The sequence below is a fragment of the Theobroma cacao genome, chromosome 6 (genome assembly GCF_000208745.1).
Source record: "Theobroma cacao cultivar B97-61/B2 chromosome 6, Criollo_cocoa_genome_V2, whole genome shotgun sequence".
Lineage (NCBI taxonomy): Eukaryota > Viridiplantae > Streptophyta > Magnoliopsida > Malvales > Malvaceae > Theobroma > Theobroma cacao.
The window spans coordinates 10,313,058-10,328,581 of NC_030855.1; the positions used below are offsets into that span (position 1 = coordinate 10,313,058).

General features: G+C 32.8%; 1 protein-coding gene across 1 annotated transcript; it reads right to left on the reverse strand.

Moving 5' to 3' along the window:
• On the reverse strand, positions 2,029 to 15,321 carry LOC18595662 (protein STICHEL). Its single transcript, XM_018123820.1, has 7 exons — positions 12,751 to 15,321; positions 12,299 to 12,518; positions 6,293 to 6,856; positions 4,474 to 5,260; positions 3,659 to 3,740; positions 3,439 to 3,533; positions 2,029 to 2,417 (listed from the first exon to the last, which is right to left on the reverse strand). The coding sequence occupies exons 1-7, from the start codon at positions 14,980 to 14,982 to the stop codon at positions 2,396 to 2,398; spliced, it is 4,002 nt and encodes a 1,333-aa protein (XP_017979309.1). The 5' UTR covers positions 14,983 to 15,321; the 3' UTR covers positions 2,029 to 2,395.

Here is a 15,524-nt window from a genome sequence, read left to right on the forward strand (position 1 = left end):
GGGTTGTGACAAAAAACATATTAAAGCATCTTCATAATATAGTTATACTAAAATATACCAATTACTACTAAGTTCATTCTCGGATATTTCATTATCAATCAAAAGATAAATTCCTTTTTTAGAACAAGAAAATCAACAATGGATATTTCCATTTCCAATCATATAATCAATTTCTCTTCCAAGGTGGACAAATATCTTGATGTGCTATATCACCTTGGCCATGGTTAAAATCATCACAAGATGTTTTAGTTTTCAGTGATGTTTGATAAAATTCAAGACGTACAATAGGTACGTGACCAACGATCTTTCATGCCACATCAATGACAATACATTTTCTATATTTCTTTTATTCTTTGCATTTTTATCTTTTTATTATTCATTCACTTCTAGTGGGTTGAAAGTATTCATCTACTTTTTGTAAGTTACGAGGATCTATCCACTTTTTGTGAGTGATCCACTTCTAGTGGATTATCCATTTCTTAGTGAGTTAGTAGGTTAAGGCATCCATCCACTTTTGGTGGTAAAATTATTATTAGATTTTGATTGTAAAATTATCCATTCACTTTTAGTAGTAAAATTATTCTTAGAATAGTGATAGTATAAATTATTATGGTGATCATAATTATTAAATGATATCGCATTCACTTCAAGGAATAGATAAATTGATAATTTTTTATAAGTAACTCGTTCTGTCACATTCACTTCAAGGAATGGACATTATGATTTTTCATTAATAGCAAGGGACAAAATATAATATATACTACATGATAGGAAAATTCATATTAAGGTTGATTTTTAGGGAATGAAAATAATAAAAAAATATCAAGTCACTTACTTGATTTTCTAAAAAAAAAAAATAATAACCTTTGTGAGAAGATAAAAACAAAATAATACTAACACTTACCTGATTTGCTAAAACCAAAAATAGAAACCCAATTATTGAAATTCTATTGAAGCTTGAAGATAATGAAAACAAAATCCAAACTTGAAAGATTAAAGGATGGTGCTGATAACGTGTTATGAAAATATAACTTAAAATAACAATAAAGATAATTTGAAAGAACAATTAAAGAGAAGAAAGAAAGTATTTAGAGGGAAAAAAGAAATCTTATGGAAGTGTGTGTTTACAAATGTATTGAAGAGACCTATTTATAGGCAAATAACCTCCCTTATCTCAATAAAATTTATAAAATAAAGATAACACTTAAGGATTAGATAAATTAAATCCTAATCTAATCTAATTTACATCAAATCTAGATATAGATAACATAAATAGATATTTACAAAAATATTCATAACAAAATTAATATTTTAAATTTAAAAATTAAAATTATTAAAATTTTAATCATAGTAATATTTAAATTATAAATAAAATATTAATATTTAATTTATTAATATTTTAAATAAATTATAAATTATTAATATTTAAAAATAAAAATAAATAATTATATATTATAATAAAATGTATTGTTGTCTTTTTATCACTTATTCCTTTGTTATTCTAAAATTATTTTTACCAATCAAATATTGCAATAAAAAATAATAGTAATTCTTACCTTATTACATTATGTAAATCAAACTATATAATAAGATTTTCATTGTATTCATATCTTATTCTATTCTATTTCATTTTATCATGCGAACCAAAATTTTGTAGATGATTTGTAATAATTTTGTAGTGCTAGTTGTGTCCTTCAAGTTGCAGCACAAGTCTCATGTTTATAAAAAAATTGAACTAATCCTAATTTGGGTAAGATTTTGCATAACTTTTATGTTAACTGCAAATTTTCCTTAAACTCAAAAAAAAAAAAAAAGAACTGCAAAATTTCCTTAGACTAATTAAAGTATTAATTAAATTCTTGAAGTTCTTAACTTTTTTTAATTAAGTCCAACTTTTTTGAATTGAATCCAACTTAATTAACCATTTTTTACATTCTCAAGGAAATAATGTTATGCTGCAATAAAGTTCTCATTATAATAACTCCTTATACTACTTTTTACAAAACATATAACATTTCAAAGCCTTTATTTCAAGTAATTGATATTCATAAATCTTTTGAAAATAAAAAATATCTTTTACAAATAATAAATACTTAATACAAAATATATCTATATACAACACATACAATTACCCTACCTAGTGAAAGAGGAAGCTTTTATATGGTTTAGCCATTTACGGCTTTATTAGATTAGATTCTTCAGTCTGAAGGGCAATAAAAAAAAAAAAAAAACACATTAAATCCATTACACCAAACTAGAAAAACTTGGTCAATATATTACACTTTTTACTCTTTTTCTCTGTGTAGATATCAAAATCTGCTACAAGGAAGATACTAGTATAGCTCACCGCTGACCTCTCCAGGAGCTGCTGATATACCTAGGTTTTCTTCTGTTGTTATATTTGTTGGTTTCCGGTCCTGATAGGATGAAATTGAACACTTTTATTTTGTTAATAATATAAATATACTCCAAAGAAAAAAAAACAATTGTTATGCTTGTTTGGAAATTACTAGGTCTTCATTGCCTCTTCATAGGTTGATAATTCAGAACTTGAATCCCATCTTTTGAAAATAAAATATATATATATATATATATATATATATAATACTTAAAAATTCTTAAATTATTTAAAAACATTTAAATAAATATTTTATTCTTCTATTCTGTTCAATTAAATCCATGAATTTTTATTTTAAATCAAATAAACTTTTATAATTAACCATTAACTAATTATCATTAATCAACATACTACTTGTTATTTTATTATTACGTGACGTTGACATGATATTCACATTACACTAACGTGAAAAATAAAATCATATCATTACACCATATCATCATAATCACTACATACATAACATAAAATAACAACTAACATTTTCATTAATATTAATTAATGAACCATTAAATCATCATAATCATAACATATGTAACATAAAATAACAATTTAGTATTCTTATTAATATTAATTAATCAACCATTAGATATGATATCTTATTTGATTAAAAATAAAAATATAAAGACTTAATTGAACGTAATAAAATAATAAAATTTTATTTAAATTTTTCTCAATAATTGTAACATTTTTTTAAATATTATGCCAAAAAATAAAAACCTGTTGAAACAAATTAAAGGAGCATTTTATAGCATGTCGGCAATATTTTTAACAGAAAAAACCATGAAGGATCTGAGCAGTTATTTCTAATGCTTATATTGTTTGCCCCTCATCTCTTATTCACCCATAAAAATGGTCAAAGCTATTGAAAAAATGCCACATTCCAGCATCAACTTTACATTCACTTTTTTCTCATTAAGCTCACATGGCTTGACTGGAAAAACATAAATACATAGAAATATATATATATATATATATGTATAAGAATATTTGAAGAAACAAATGACATCCAGAAAGCCAATGTATTGAGTTTTCTAAATTACCTTCTACGTCTGTTTTCAATTTTCTTTGATTTCCCACACTCACCAAACAATGAAAATCGTCCACTTCTTCGTGCTCGAACAGGGGTTCCCTTTACCTGTGTTTTTTTTTTTTTTGAGAAGAAAAAAAACAAAGGTCATGTTGCAAATTCTTGAAAGCAATTCCAGTTACCTTGATTTGTTGAGAGAAAGCGAGGGGAGAGGGGCTGTAGCAACTGCCTACCTTTGCCCTTCTATGAGGCTTGGTGTTGTTCCAACAGAAAAGCCCACTGCATCCTCCATTTCCTGACCCCGAATCATATCCACTAAAGAATGCCCGGGAATGAGCAAATGAAGTTCACAACAGTAAAAAAAGGCAATAAATTCCCCAAACAACTGCTAAAACAGCATTGCTACACAATACTGTGATTGGAAACAAGCATAAAACAAATAACCTACTCTTGCTAATACTGAGCGAATAGTAAAAGGATCTGAGTAATACACAAAATCAAACCACTGGCTTGCAAGATCATTCCTAGCTAGTTAAGCAGACAAGAGAAAGTACAATGACACAACAATTAATAAGCTAATAATGTTTCATCCGTTAACTTCTCTACTGAAAAGCTAACCTTCAGATCAATTTAAACCAGAAATTGAAAGATTTAAGAACAAACTTTTATTCCACAATTCACTGAGAAATCAACCAGAAATTATGATGTAACTATATTGATAACTTATGATGGAATAGAGAAACTTTTAGACATGATTATGATTTAAAGAGGGTTCAAACCCTTGTCAATTTTTTTTAGCCATGGACTATTAGTATTAGCTTCTAGTTATGATGAAAAATAATCAATCACCATCATACTGAATAGTTTCAAGAACGTTATTTTCAATATGATGGCTATATGACTTGAAATAATAGTATTACAATTAATGATTGCATTGACCTAACTAATTCAACAAATGCCTTTAAATCAACATTACGAATTTGAAGAGAAGAATTGCTAAATAGTGCAAATATTATGCAAAACCAGTTATGAGATTAGTCAAACTCACAGGTTTTCTTTGCTTAAACTGCTATTGTGCAGCAAGCTGGGAGACATGGGATATTGATCACCCCTTCTAGCCATCTGGTCCTTTTGAATCGCTTGTCCTTGACCATCATTTGTTTTCAAAATTTTAAGCTCATGGTTTAGTTCATCCTCCCATTGCTGGGAGGAGAATGCTGAGGAATTCATTGATCCCAAATTACTTTGACGAAAGACCTCTTGAGGCAGAACCTGATTCTTTTCAGGCTTCAACCGACTCAATGATCCAGGAGTGCCTTTCTCTGCAACTTGTAACCAGGCAGTTTCTAACCTTTGCTCACGTATAATGGATTCAATTCTCTGCATCGGAATCTCTTGTCTACTCTCCTTTGAGCTGCCAATTTCAGCATTGCCTTCAGCTAATAACTCAGGTGTTCGCACAATGGATTGTGCCGAGCAATTAGAATAATCTTGTACTCCTCTCAGTTTACCTTCCAAATCACTAAAACTTTCCTTGGATACTTTTCGTGACTCCTGATGTAAGTTTAAACTAGAAAAACCATCTCCCACAATTTTAGAAATGGCCTTTCTTTCCTTCTCAATTTCGACAGCAGTTTCAGCCTGCTGCAGACTTTCCGGCTTTTCAGCTGGATTTGCATGGTTTAAAGAAACCTCACCATTTGTCAAGAGAATTATTCGAACTTCTACATTACGTCTCATCACTATTTCAATAGAGTTTGTAATACTGCTCAAAAACCTTTCAGCCCTAGACTTGATATCTCCATCCCCAAATGCAAGATAGGCAATTAGAACACCTGCTAGTAGAAAAATTGATAGTGAGAAATAAAGAAAGAGAAATATATAAATGCTCTAGTAAAAACTAAGCTTCTCCATGAATGTACAGCATGTGCAGATCATCGACTGGATAAAGCAATAAAAGATGAAAAAGAACAGGTAGAAGCACAAATATAGATGGAATGATTAGACTATCTTAGTTGAAACTCTATATGCATCAAACCTTTAGATCACGTTTCCATTCATAGAAAACTTCAAAGAACAAAATCCCAACGATTTTTTCCTTAAGGAAACATACACACATGTGCATACATGCTAGAGAAAAGGTATAATACATATCAAAATCTTTGAAGCTTTTCTCTTAGAAACTTGACAACATTGGCATAATATGTACATAGCCTATGTGCAACAAGTACAGATATGGATCCCCACATTGGTGATCTACCAGTTAATCCCTTTGAATAGGACAACAATGCCATTCCAGAGAATCTTTGAATTAAAGCGCCAACATCAATTAGAAATTTTTACCTATAAAGCAGCTGGGAAGCAGTAGTGCTTGGAATACTGGACCCAAGACACCATTTAATTCTATTATAAGTGTCCAAAAACTTCACAAATAAAATTCTTAAACTTCTGAGGCATATCCAATGTTTGTTCCCTTTTAGGATATATGTTTAAAATTTCAAATCATGTCTCAAGTCTATTTACTAAAATTTCAAATACAATGACAAGTTCCAAAAAAAATGTTATTAATAGCATAAAAAGAAGACTTGTGAGATGAGTCTGCCATGAAATTTCAACTAAAAGGTTGACAGAACAACAAAAGCTAACATAGATTTAAGAAGTAGCTGAAGAGTGTCTCTCCCTGTAAAAATTGCCATCTCTTAATGTTGCAATAACATATCACGTGTCAAGGACCTTTATGGTCTATCTCACAAGCTAACTACAGCAAGATTGATAAGACCAATTTCATGTGAATTTATCAATAAAGTTATATTTTGTTTTGCAATTTGCAAAATGATACGAAAATAGTTTAAACTTTATGGGCTTACCTTCTACTTCAGCGAGAGACAAAAGCTTCCCATGAGCATGTAGCAGCTGTCTCAATGTCTTTGAGTGGCACTTGTCAATACACTTTGCCCAGATTTCATCTAATTTTTCTGAATTTCTGCATGTAAGTATCATATTTCCACTCAAATTATTGTCACATGCAGCAGGTAAGGCACCACCATCCATAATTCGACCTTGTGAAGGTTTAAGATCAGAATCATAACCATCAATCCTTGACAATAATTCTCCCTGATGGTTGGAATTCCCATTCACATATTTGTGTAAGGATGCAGGAGAAGTTGATTTCCGAGGCATATACTGAATTCCTGACTTTTGCTTGTAAGCTGTAGCTTCCCATGAAGTGCTTGATGGGTCATCCTCCGTAGTCTTAGAGCTCTGCCTCCGGCTGCTGCCTGACTGAGTGAGATCTGGTGAAGGCAAGGAACCAAGCTGGAGCAGAGTTGCCGTAAACCATGTTGAACGTTCACTTGAAACCCTTAGTTGTTTCTCAGCTTCTGAAAGAAGCTTCAAAGCATGTTTTAATCTCTCCAGTTCTGCTTCACTCACTGCAGAGGACATCAAAGATCCGTAAGGATACATTGAAAATATTAACGATAATGTAATAATAATAAATATGTGAAAGGTATTAGGTACTCAGAAGAAAATGCAACATGGGTATCATCTTTCTTTTTTTCTTTTTTTGGTACAAGTGTATCATCTCTTTGGCATCCTCACAACCATTGAATAGTACTGATGAAGTATATACAGCTATGGATAAAAAATCATTAGATGCAAGAGACACAAGAAACTAATATTTAGTGCATCTCCATTCTAAAGAGCAATAAATACAAACTAAACATATTCCCATAAACAGTCCACTATATGGGCCATATTGCACCTGCATGTACCATTGATGTCCTTGATCTTGTTCTCCCTCTCATGAAAAGAATATCCTCCATTAAATTACATATTCTCATCATAGCATCTGTAGATCTCCTTTAAGTGTTCAAACTAGCCTAAACATGTTTTCTTCATTTTGTTATTACTAGACACAATATGTCACTTGTACTGTCTATTTATGCTTATACATGGATTGCATCATTTTCATATCAGTTGCACTCATGCTTTGTCCATTGATCGCTTGTCTTAACATTGTGCAATTAAGTTTTTTCCTTAAATTTCTGAATATTTTGAGGTTACACAACTCCCAATGCACTTCTCTGTTTCATTTATCATGCTTAAATCCTACAGATGACATTTCACAATTTCCCCCAATCCTTTGGGATAATTGAACCGAGATATACAAATACTCACTTTGTAATATGATCTCCAATTCATACGGACTCTCCTCCCAAATCTACTTGTAGCGGTTTTGCATTTTAAATACTCTCTTTTAGACCAGCTAAACCAAAGGCCTATAGATTCCATTGTTGGAATCTCCATAAGCATTAACCCTTGTGCTCATCCCAAATTTCACATCATCAGCAAAAAGCATACATTAAGACAGTATCCTAAACTAGTAAGTTCAAACAGCACTTGGACAAACAAATAAGGTGTTAAATTTCAGTAAATTACATCATTGATCCTTAACCTTTTCATAATGTTCCATTTTCATCCATGACCTAAAAACTTGATTTTTTCATCCATGACCATTTAAATTTGTTCCAAATCCATCCATCCATCAATATGCCACTAGAATTTGGATGCAATATGAATGGAATTTGCCACATTGCACTTTGGTGGACAAACACGTGACCAACTCCAACCAAATTTTAATAAATTTGGAGCAAATTTAAAAGATCATGGATGAAAAAATTGAATTTTTTGGGTCATGGATTTTTTTTTTTTTATAATTAAGAGAGGGGGGATTCGAACCCTACTCTTTAGGCAGGGGAATTATACACCAACCAATGAGACAAATACTCGGGTGCAATTTTTTGGGTCATGGATGAAAATGAAACATTGCGAAAAGGTCACAAACTAATGATGAAATTTACTCCAAATTTAATCAATGTAGGAGCTTTTTTTATCATCATTTTAAAATTCTCCCTCACATGTAGGGACAGCAAATCTATCATATGGTGGCTTCATGTTTAGGGATAATGGGCAAATTGTGTGACATAAATTTCACAGATACACATCACACATCTTTCACAAAAGAGCCAATATATAAGAATAGAGCCTACTATGATACCATGTTAAACTTTAAGACGACATCCAACTTAAATTCAAAGTTGATTCTTGACATAAACATATTGCTATTGGAAAATAATATATTATATTTCATGAGTCCATGCACATAACTACATCATCAATGTTCTTTATGGTTTGAATATATACAACACGGACTTTGTTTTCTTCCAAGACCCTTTAGAGGATTTCTCTATGGACTTTATTATAAGCCTTTTCTATGTCAATTAATATAACAAGCAAACCTTTTTGTTTTTAATGAAATCAATCGAGCAAAAATTTAGAAAGATAATAACTTTGATGATTGATTTTTATGATTAGGATTTTGCCTCTTGTGGCTAGAGATGGCAAAATAAAAACCCCAAATCTAACAAATTCATGCTGCCTCATCATGATAAGAGCTTATTTTTTGTTTGAAAAATGGTTCAAATTACGGTAGGGTGAACTTTTTTTAAAAAAAAAAAAAGAATTAGTGTCAAGGCAGGGAGGGATTTTGTTTAACCTGCTCCGTCCCATGACTATTGCCAAAATGCCTTTAATATTTTTACTTTATGTACTTTATAATTACCAAAATGCTCTTAATATATACCTTTAAGAGATACCCAAGGTTTTCTTCAATTTCCATTTTCCAAGTTAGATTTTATTTCAGATTATAGGTATATTTTAAATTTTCCCTTCAAATTCAATTAACATTTCTAGTGTCTATTAATTTTTCTTTTTCATTTTGGTTAGTTGTGTTGTTCATTAATTTCTAGTGTTGTATATACATATTTTATTTTTCAGATTTCTTTGGTTGTTTATTGTTTTTGTAAGTTTTCATTTTTTTTTCTCTTGAATAATTTGTGTTGTTAGTTGCATGAAAGAAGTATTTGGAAACTTATATTCTTAAAACTTTGGTTTTATATTTTTTGGAGATTTGAATTACCTTTCATTTGTTGTGGAACTCTTTGCTTTTAAAACTTTTTATTTTTCCTTTATTTTTCTTCTATAGATTTGTGAAAATGCAAATAGATTAAATATAGATTAAAGGTTATGGTGGGTTGGTTTCTTCTGAAAATAATCCCAAGCCTGAGCAGCAAGCAAGATGAGGTCAAGTGAAAGCACACAAGTGGTCAAGTTGAGGGCCAGGCAAAGGAAATTCCACCCCGCCTTATTTCCATGCCTAGCTGGGACCCTACTCCATTGTATAGAGCAATGCAAGACCATTTCAAGAAAACAACATTGCTTGGTTAATGCATTAGTTAAATAATAATAACTAGCATAGCTAAGATAAATTAAAACAACACATTTTAACAAGTTAACAAGTGATTTCATTAGTAGACAAAAAGCTCAACTTGAAGCAACCAAATACAAATGTTACATTTAAATTGAACTGAGAACAAAATGGGTTTTGATTGGCAGGAAAGAGTATAAGAGTTAGGGATTTTCTTTGTTTAGATGTGAATAGAGAATGGAATAGAAACTGAATTAGACAAGGCTCTCCAAGTTTCTGTGGAAGTAAGACATTTGAATACAAATGGGAACCACTCTAAAGCTGAAGAGAAACTAAATTACAAGAGATCTACTTCCCAGTTGCTGCATAAGTAGGAGATTTTGGGTAGAAATGCAAACCACTCCTAAGCTATAAAAGATATCATGTCTAGTTAAGGCATAGAAAACCCTTTATTCTTACCCTATCCCGTAACTTGTGGAGCTCTCCCATCACACTTCCACAAAGACAACTTCTCAATCTATGCAAGGATTCGAATTCAATACCTCAAGGTCAAATGCTAGGCTTTGATACCCCCAAGAACTGAAAGGAAAATCCTATCCAGTAAAGGCAAAGAAAACCCTTATGTTGTCACCTCACTCCCTTCATCCTAACATGTGGGGCTCTACCATCATGCTTACACAAAGACCACATCTTATCTTTTAGTGCAGGAATTCGAACTCGATACCTTGGGGTCACACACTAGGCTCTAAGTGCATGTTTGACCTAGCTTTTTTTCAGCTTATCTACTTCTTAAAAGCAAAAGCCAAGTCAAAAATGATTTTTTGAGAAGCTCTTAAAAAAAAAACAGCTTTTTTTTTAAGAACAAAATTTTTAAAAAAAGAGGTTAAAAAAAAGCTCCAAGGAAGAGCTTTTTCTTCTCTTCTTTTAAAAATATAAGAGAATTTTTATTTTTGTTCCAAAAATATCCTCATTCATTAAAAATAATTACAATATTATCTTCTCAAAAAAGAGAAATACCTTCTATGATAATTTTAACAAAAATTATAACTTATATAAAAAACCTTATTAAAAGAAATTTACCAAACAACTTTAGCTTAATTTTAAAAGCTATTATTTTTCATAAGAGCTTCATAATAGTTTTTAAGTTAGAAAAAAGCCAGGCCAACAGGCTCTAATACTACTTAAGTTGAACAGGATATCTGATTAAAACACAATGTACAACTATTTTGAACAAAGCTTTGGCAGGCCTTGCACTTTCTCTTCTGTTCTCACCGTTACCCCACAAACAATCTATACTTTTATCCTTTCCTTTCATTTTCTTCCCCTCTCAACACTTGTACAAAAATAACAGATGCTGCTTACATAGAAAACCAGGAAATAATGGAAAATACCATGCAATGATATTTTCATCAAACTACTAGGCTAGGTATGCAACCAGATAGAGATTCAACCTCTTTGTGGTTTAAGTAGCCTATCAAATAAATTGAGCACAAAAATCTACCCCACCAAATTGAGAAATCCGTACAAATGAAGCTAGTATGCATATTCTTATAGCTCATGCAAGCATGATTTCATTCATATTTTCAAGTACAAATTTTTAGTTTATACTAAGTGGTCAAAAAGCTTAGGAGTCTAAATATGCCAAGCGTATTTTTGTATAGAATTCAAACAAGTTTATGTTAATCTCTCTATTATACTAAAAGAAATAAAATGTGCCATGTCAATTATCTTTACAAGTTGGAATAAAATAAACTTGGACCTCCTATAAAAAAATTTTAATGTGTACTATGGAGCACCCTTGTAGATACTCGAACATCAACTCTTCTAAGAAGGTTTGCTTCAAACACCAAATATCAAACAGTGAAAAAAAAAAGAAGCCTTTTTCATGATTACAGATTAGTTTCAGCTAATAATGTCAATCACTTAAAGTTAAAACTAGAGGATTGTTAGCTTCATAGAAACGTGTCATATCTGAAAGTTTAATCTTTTGAGTTGGATTAAAAATTCATTGAGATGCTTTACTTTAACATAAACGATAAGAAATAACAAATCCTGGTACCACAATGAAAAGTGGGTATTTCCTAATGCAAGACAGGCAGTCACTATCAACAATTCTTGATTCAGGAGAAAAAATTATAATTGTGGTGGGTAGACTAAGGTTTGGAACTTGCATTTTAAAGTAACAAATAGATAATTAAGTTTTAGCAAAGCTCTTATATTTACAAATCAAAACAATAAGATTATTCTGTGGCGAAAGCATAGTTCTAAACATTCAATGATATCGAGATTTCTAAAAGGGCATTTGGATGCCAAAAAGAAATAAAAATGCTACTCAGTTCAATTATTTCAGTTCGTTTTGTTCTGAACAACTTCACTTCAAGTCTTCAACCATTTATGTTTGCTCTCAATTTTTTTTAAAAACCAGGACAGAACTCATTTTCAACTCATAATATTTCTTTTTTTGGTTATTTTAATCTCTACAACAATTTTCCTTTTCATCAGATGCTGACTTGAGTACATCAAACAACTATATTCGAACATGGATATGCTATTTTTTATATCAAGAAGCTTTGAAACGATAATTAATTAATGCGATGATACTTACAAGCTCGTCCACCAAAGAATGAGTGGCTGTACTTAGAATCAACAATATTGTATGTTCCAGCAATGATATCCATAATAAGGCTGGCCAGTTGGGACATCAAAACCATTGGATCAACCCCAGAGTCCATCAATTCCCTAGCTCTTTTTACTGTTTCTGCTGTGTCAGATGACATTGCTAATTCCAAAAGTTCCAGTAACTTCTCATCTGAAACAACCCCTACCTGCAGAAAGAAAGTAAGTGATACAAATAATATTCAAACCATTCATATGAAGTAAAGTTACTATAGTGCAAAATTTGACAAATAAGTTCCCCCTCTTATTCCAGGGACTTGCTGAACTTACTATATTCCAATATTTTATCCGATTAACCATAATACTATATCATTCATGAAGGGACCAATTACAACCAGAAATGAAGTACCAAGCCAAGGAAATATTTTCAAGCATACTCACAAGTTCATTGACAAGAGATGTAGTGATTCTTTTACCCAACAAACTTAGCTGGTCTAGCATAGTTTCTGCATCACGAAGTGAACCATCTGCATTCAATGCAATTAAATCCAGGGCATCTGATTCAACCTCAAGCTTCTCATCAGTAGAGATCTTCCTCAACCTTGCCATGATATCACCATCTTTTATTTTGTTGAAGAGGTATTTCTGACATCGTGATTGCACAGTACGTGGCACATTGTCAAGATCAGTTGTTATAAATACGAATACAACACGTGGTGGAGGATCTTCAAGAAATTTAAGCAATGCCAGCCAGATCTTAGAAGGCAACAAATGACACTCATCAATAACAAAAACCTTGTACCGCGATGAGCTTGATGGAAGCCCCTTTGACAGGCTTTTCAAAAGGTATCTAACTCCATCAATTCCTTTTTTATTGGTGCTATCAACTTCCCAAAGCTCCCTGCTTTTCCCAGAAACAAATTCAGCACATTCTCTACAGTACCCACAAGGTTTAGCACCTTCGGTAGCAAGACAATTCAAAGCAGCAGCAAAAATTTTTGCTGTTGATGTTTTTCCAGTCCCGCGGGGACCTTGGAAAAGATAGACAGGGGCTATCCTTCCCCTTGAAACAGCATTCATAAGAGATTGTACCACAATATTCTGCCCAATCAGTTCATCAAAGAACATTGGTTTGTATTTCTGGCTCAAGCTCTTAATATTTTCTGGTGTACCCTCCTCTTCTCCTTCTCCTGTAAGAGCTACAATCTCTAGCCCATCTTGACTCCTACAGCTTGATGACCATCTCCTTCCATCCAATCTACTTAGGGCCTCCAAATCAAGCTCCCCAAAGTTTGTAGAGAGCTCATCATCACTACACCTGGTTCCAATGGATGACCCTCCTCTCCTATCGCCACTATTGCTGAGCAATGGGAGAAGACCTTGAGCACTTCTTAAAGCAATTCTCTGCTTATTGGAAAGTGATGATGAATGTCTATGTCTATGGTACACCGGCTGACTTCCGCAGAGAATGCTACTTCCTTTCCTCCTTAAAGTATCAGAGAGGGAAGGAGAGTAACAACTCCCACAAACCCCTCTATGTTTTGGGGTCCTCTTTGTCCAATAGCAAGGAATCCCACAACCTTGCCGACCTGGCAAATCCAAAGGATCATCCACCTCGTCATCCCCATCATTCAATGAAATCGTGGTTGCATCCCACGAGCCAACAGTGCTTGGGTTCTGGTTAAAATACCTATTGTAAGAACTAGTTGACAAAGCTGGGGTGCTATAAGAATAAGAAGAATCCTCCTTTCTGCCAGTTTTCAACAATCTAGAGGATGCATGTGACCAGTTCTTCTGCTTGACTTTAAGAAGCAGTGGGGATGGCCCCGAAATCTTGCGGAAATCCTCAGAATTACTAAAATCTTCAGTGTCATCGGATTGATCCACAGAATCATCCCTTCCTAAATTTAAAGCCAATGCAGGATGAGCCTTGAGAAATTTTCTTGAATTGACTGAATTTCTAGCAACAGCACTCTTGTTTTGTTCATATCTAGAAAGAACATCCAAATGGGCACTATTTTTCTTATTCTTTTTGTTGGGCCCCAACATTCTTCTGGTGGATGGTGTGACTAATGAGACGAGATTTGCATCTCTACACCGGAACATCATTGAAGCAGAACGACTCTCACCCAAATAGGTATCACTCTTTGAATCCCCACAGTTCCTAGCATCACTCAAGCTATTATCATCAAAGCTGCCTTGAATCCAAGAAGAAGACTGCTCCCCATCATCATCATCAACATCATCATCATAATCATCATCCTCATCATCATCATCATCCTCTACATTTATTGATGATGATTTCTGACTCTTCCAATTATAAAGGAAGACCCTCTTCTCTTTCTCAATGCCATTACTATTAATGGCATTGTTTTTATAACCATGGCCATTGCTTTCAACTCTAAAGGGTAACTGAGATGAATCCAAATAAGCATTCCCATTTGGCCTATTTAAACTTTCATTATCGAAATTGTTTCTTAAAGCACTACAAGTAGAAGCCGAACCTGCCGCTGCTGCTGCTGCTGCTGCTGCTACAGATCTAGAGGAACTGAGAGGTGACTTCCAAGAAGAAGTGGTACCAGGATCCCGCAAAACGCGGGCAGCTTTCCGGATTTGCGTGAGCTCCTTCTTCAAGTGCAGCCTGCTTGGATCAGATATTCTCATATCCGACATTTTCTTTTTGGTTGGTTCAAATCAACAAAAGAAGAAGCACCCCGGAGCAACAAATACTAGAAACTGTACATTCCCATTTCATTGATCACATCCATAACCATGGATGGAAAGAAGAAAAACATAAAATCTTTTGGGAAGATAATTTTATTGGTTACTATTAGCAGCAAGGGGGAAGGGAAAGGGAAGTGAAGTGGAAAGGCAAGTGTTTGAATGCAGGCAGATCTGACAGGTTTTCCTTCGGACAGTGTTTTTCATTACTTGACTGAGTGTGGGGCTCTATCAGTGTGTAATGTAATGAAAATGAAATGGATAGTGGTTGGTTTCTTGTCAATGAGATTTTATTTTATTTTATTATTATTATTATTATTATTATGTAATCTCCAAGCACTGCTAGGGTTTTTGTTGGCTTTCTAGTTGGCGCCCCCAAAATGAATTCTTCAAAAGTTGAATCTTGATTTAACGCGTTCTGTTTCAATTTGTTCTCGTCAAAATTATAAGAAACTCCCTCCAACCGCGGAGATCCCGGAATCCTTCTTTTTAAA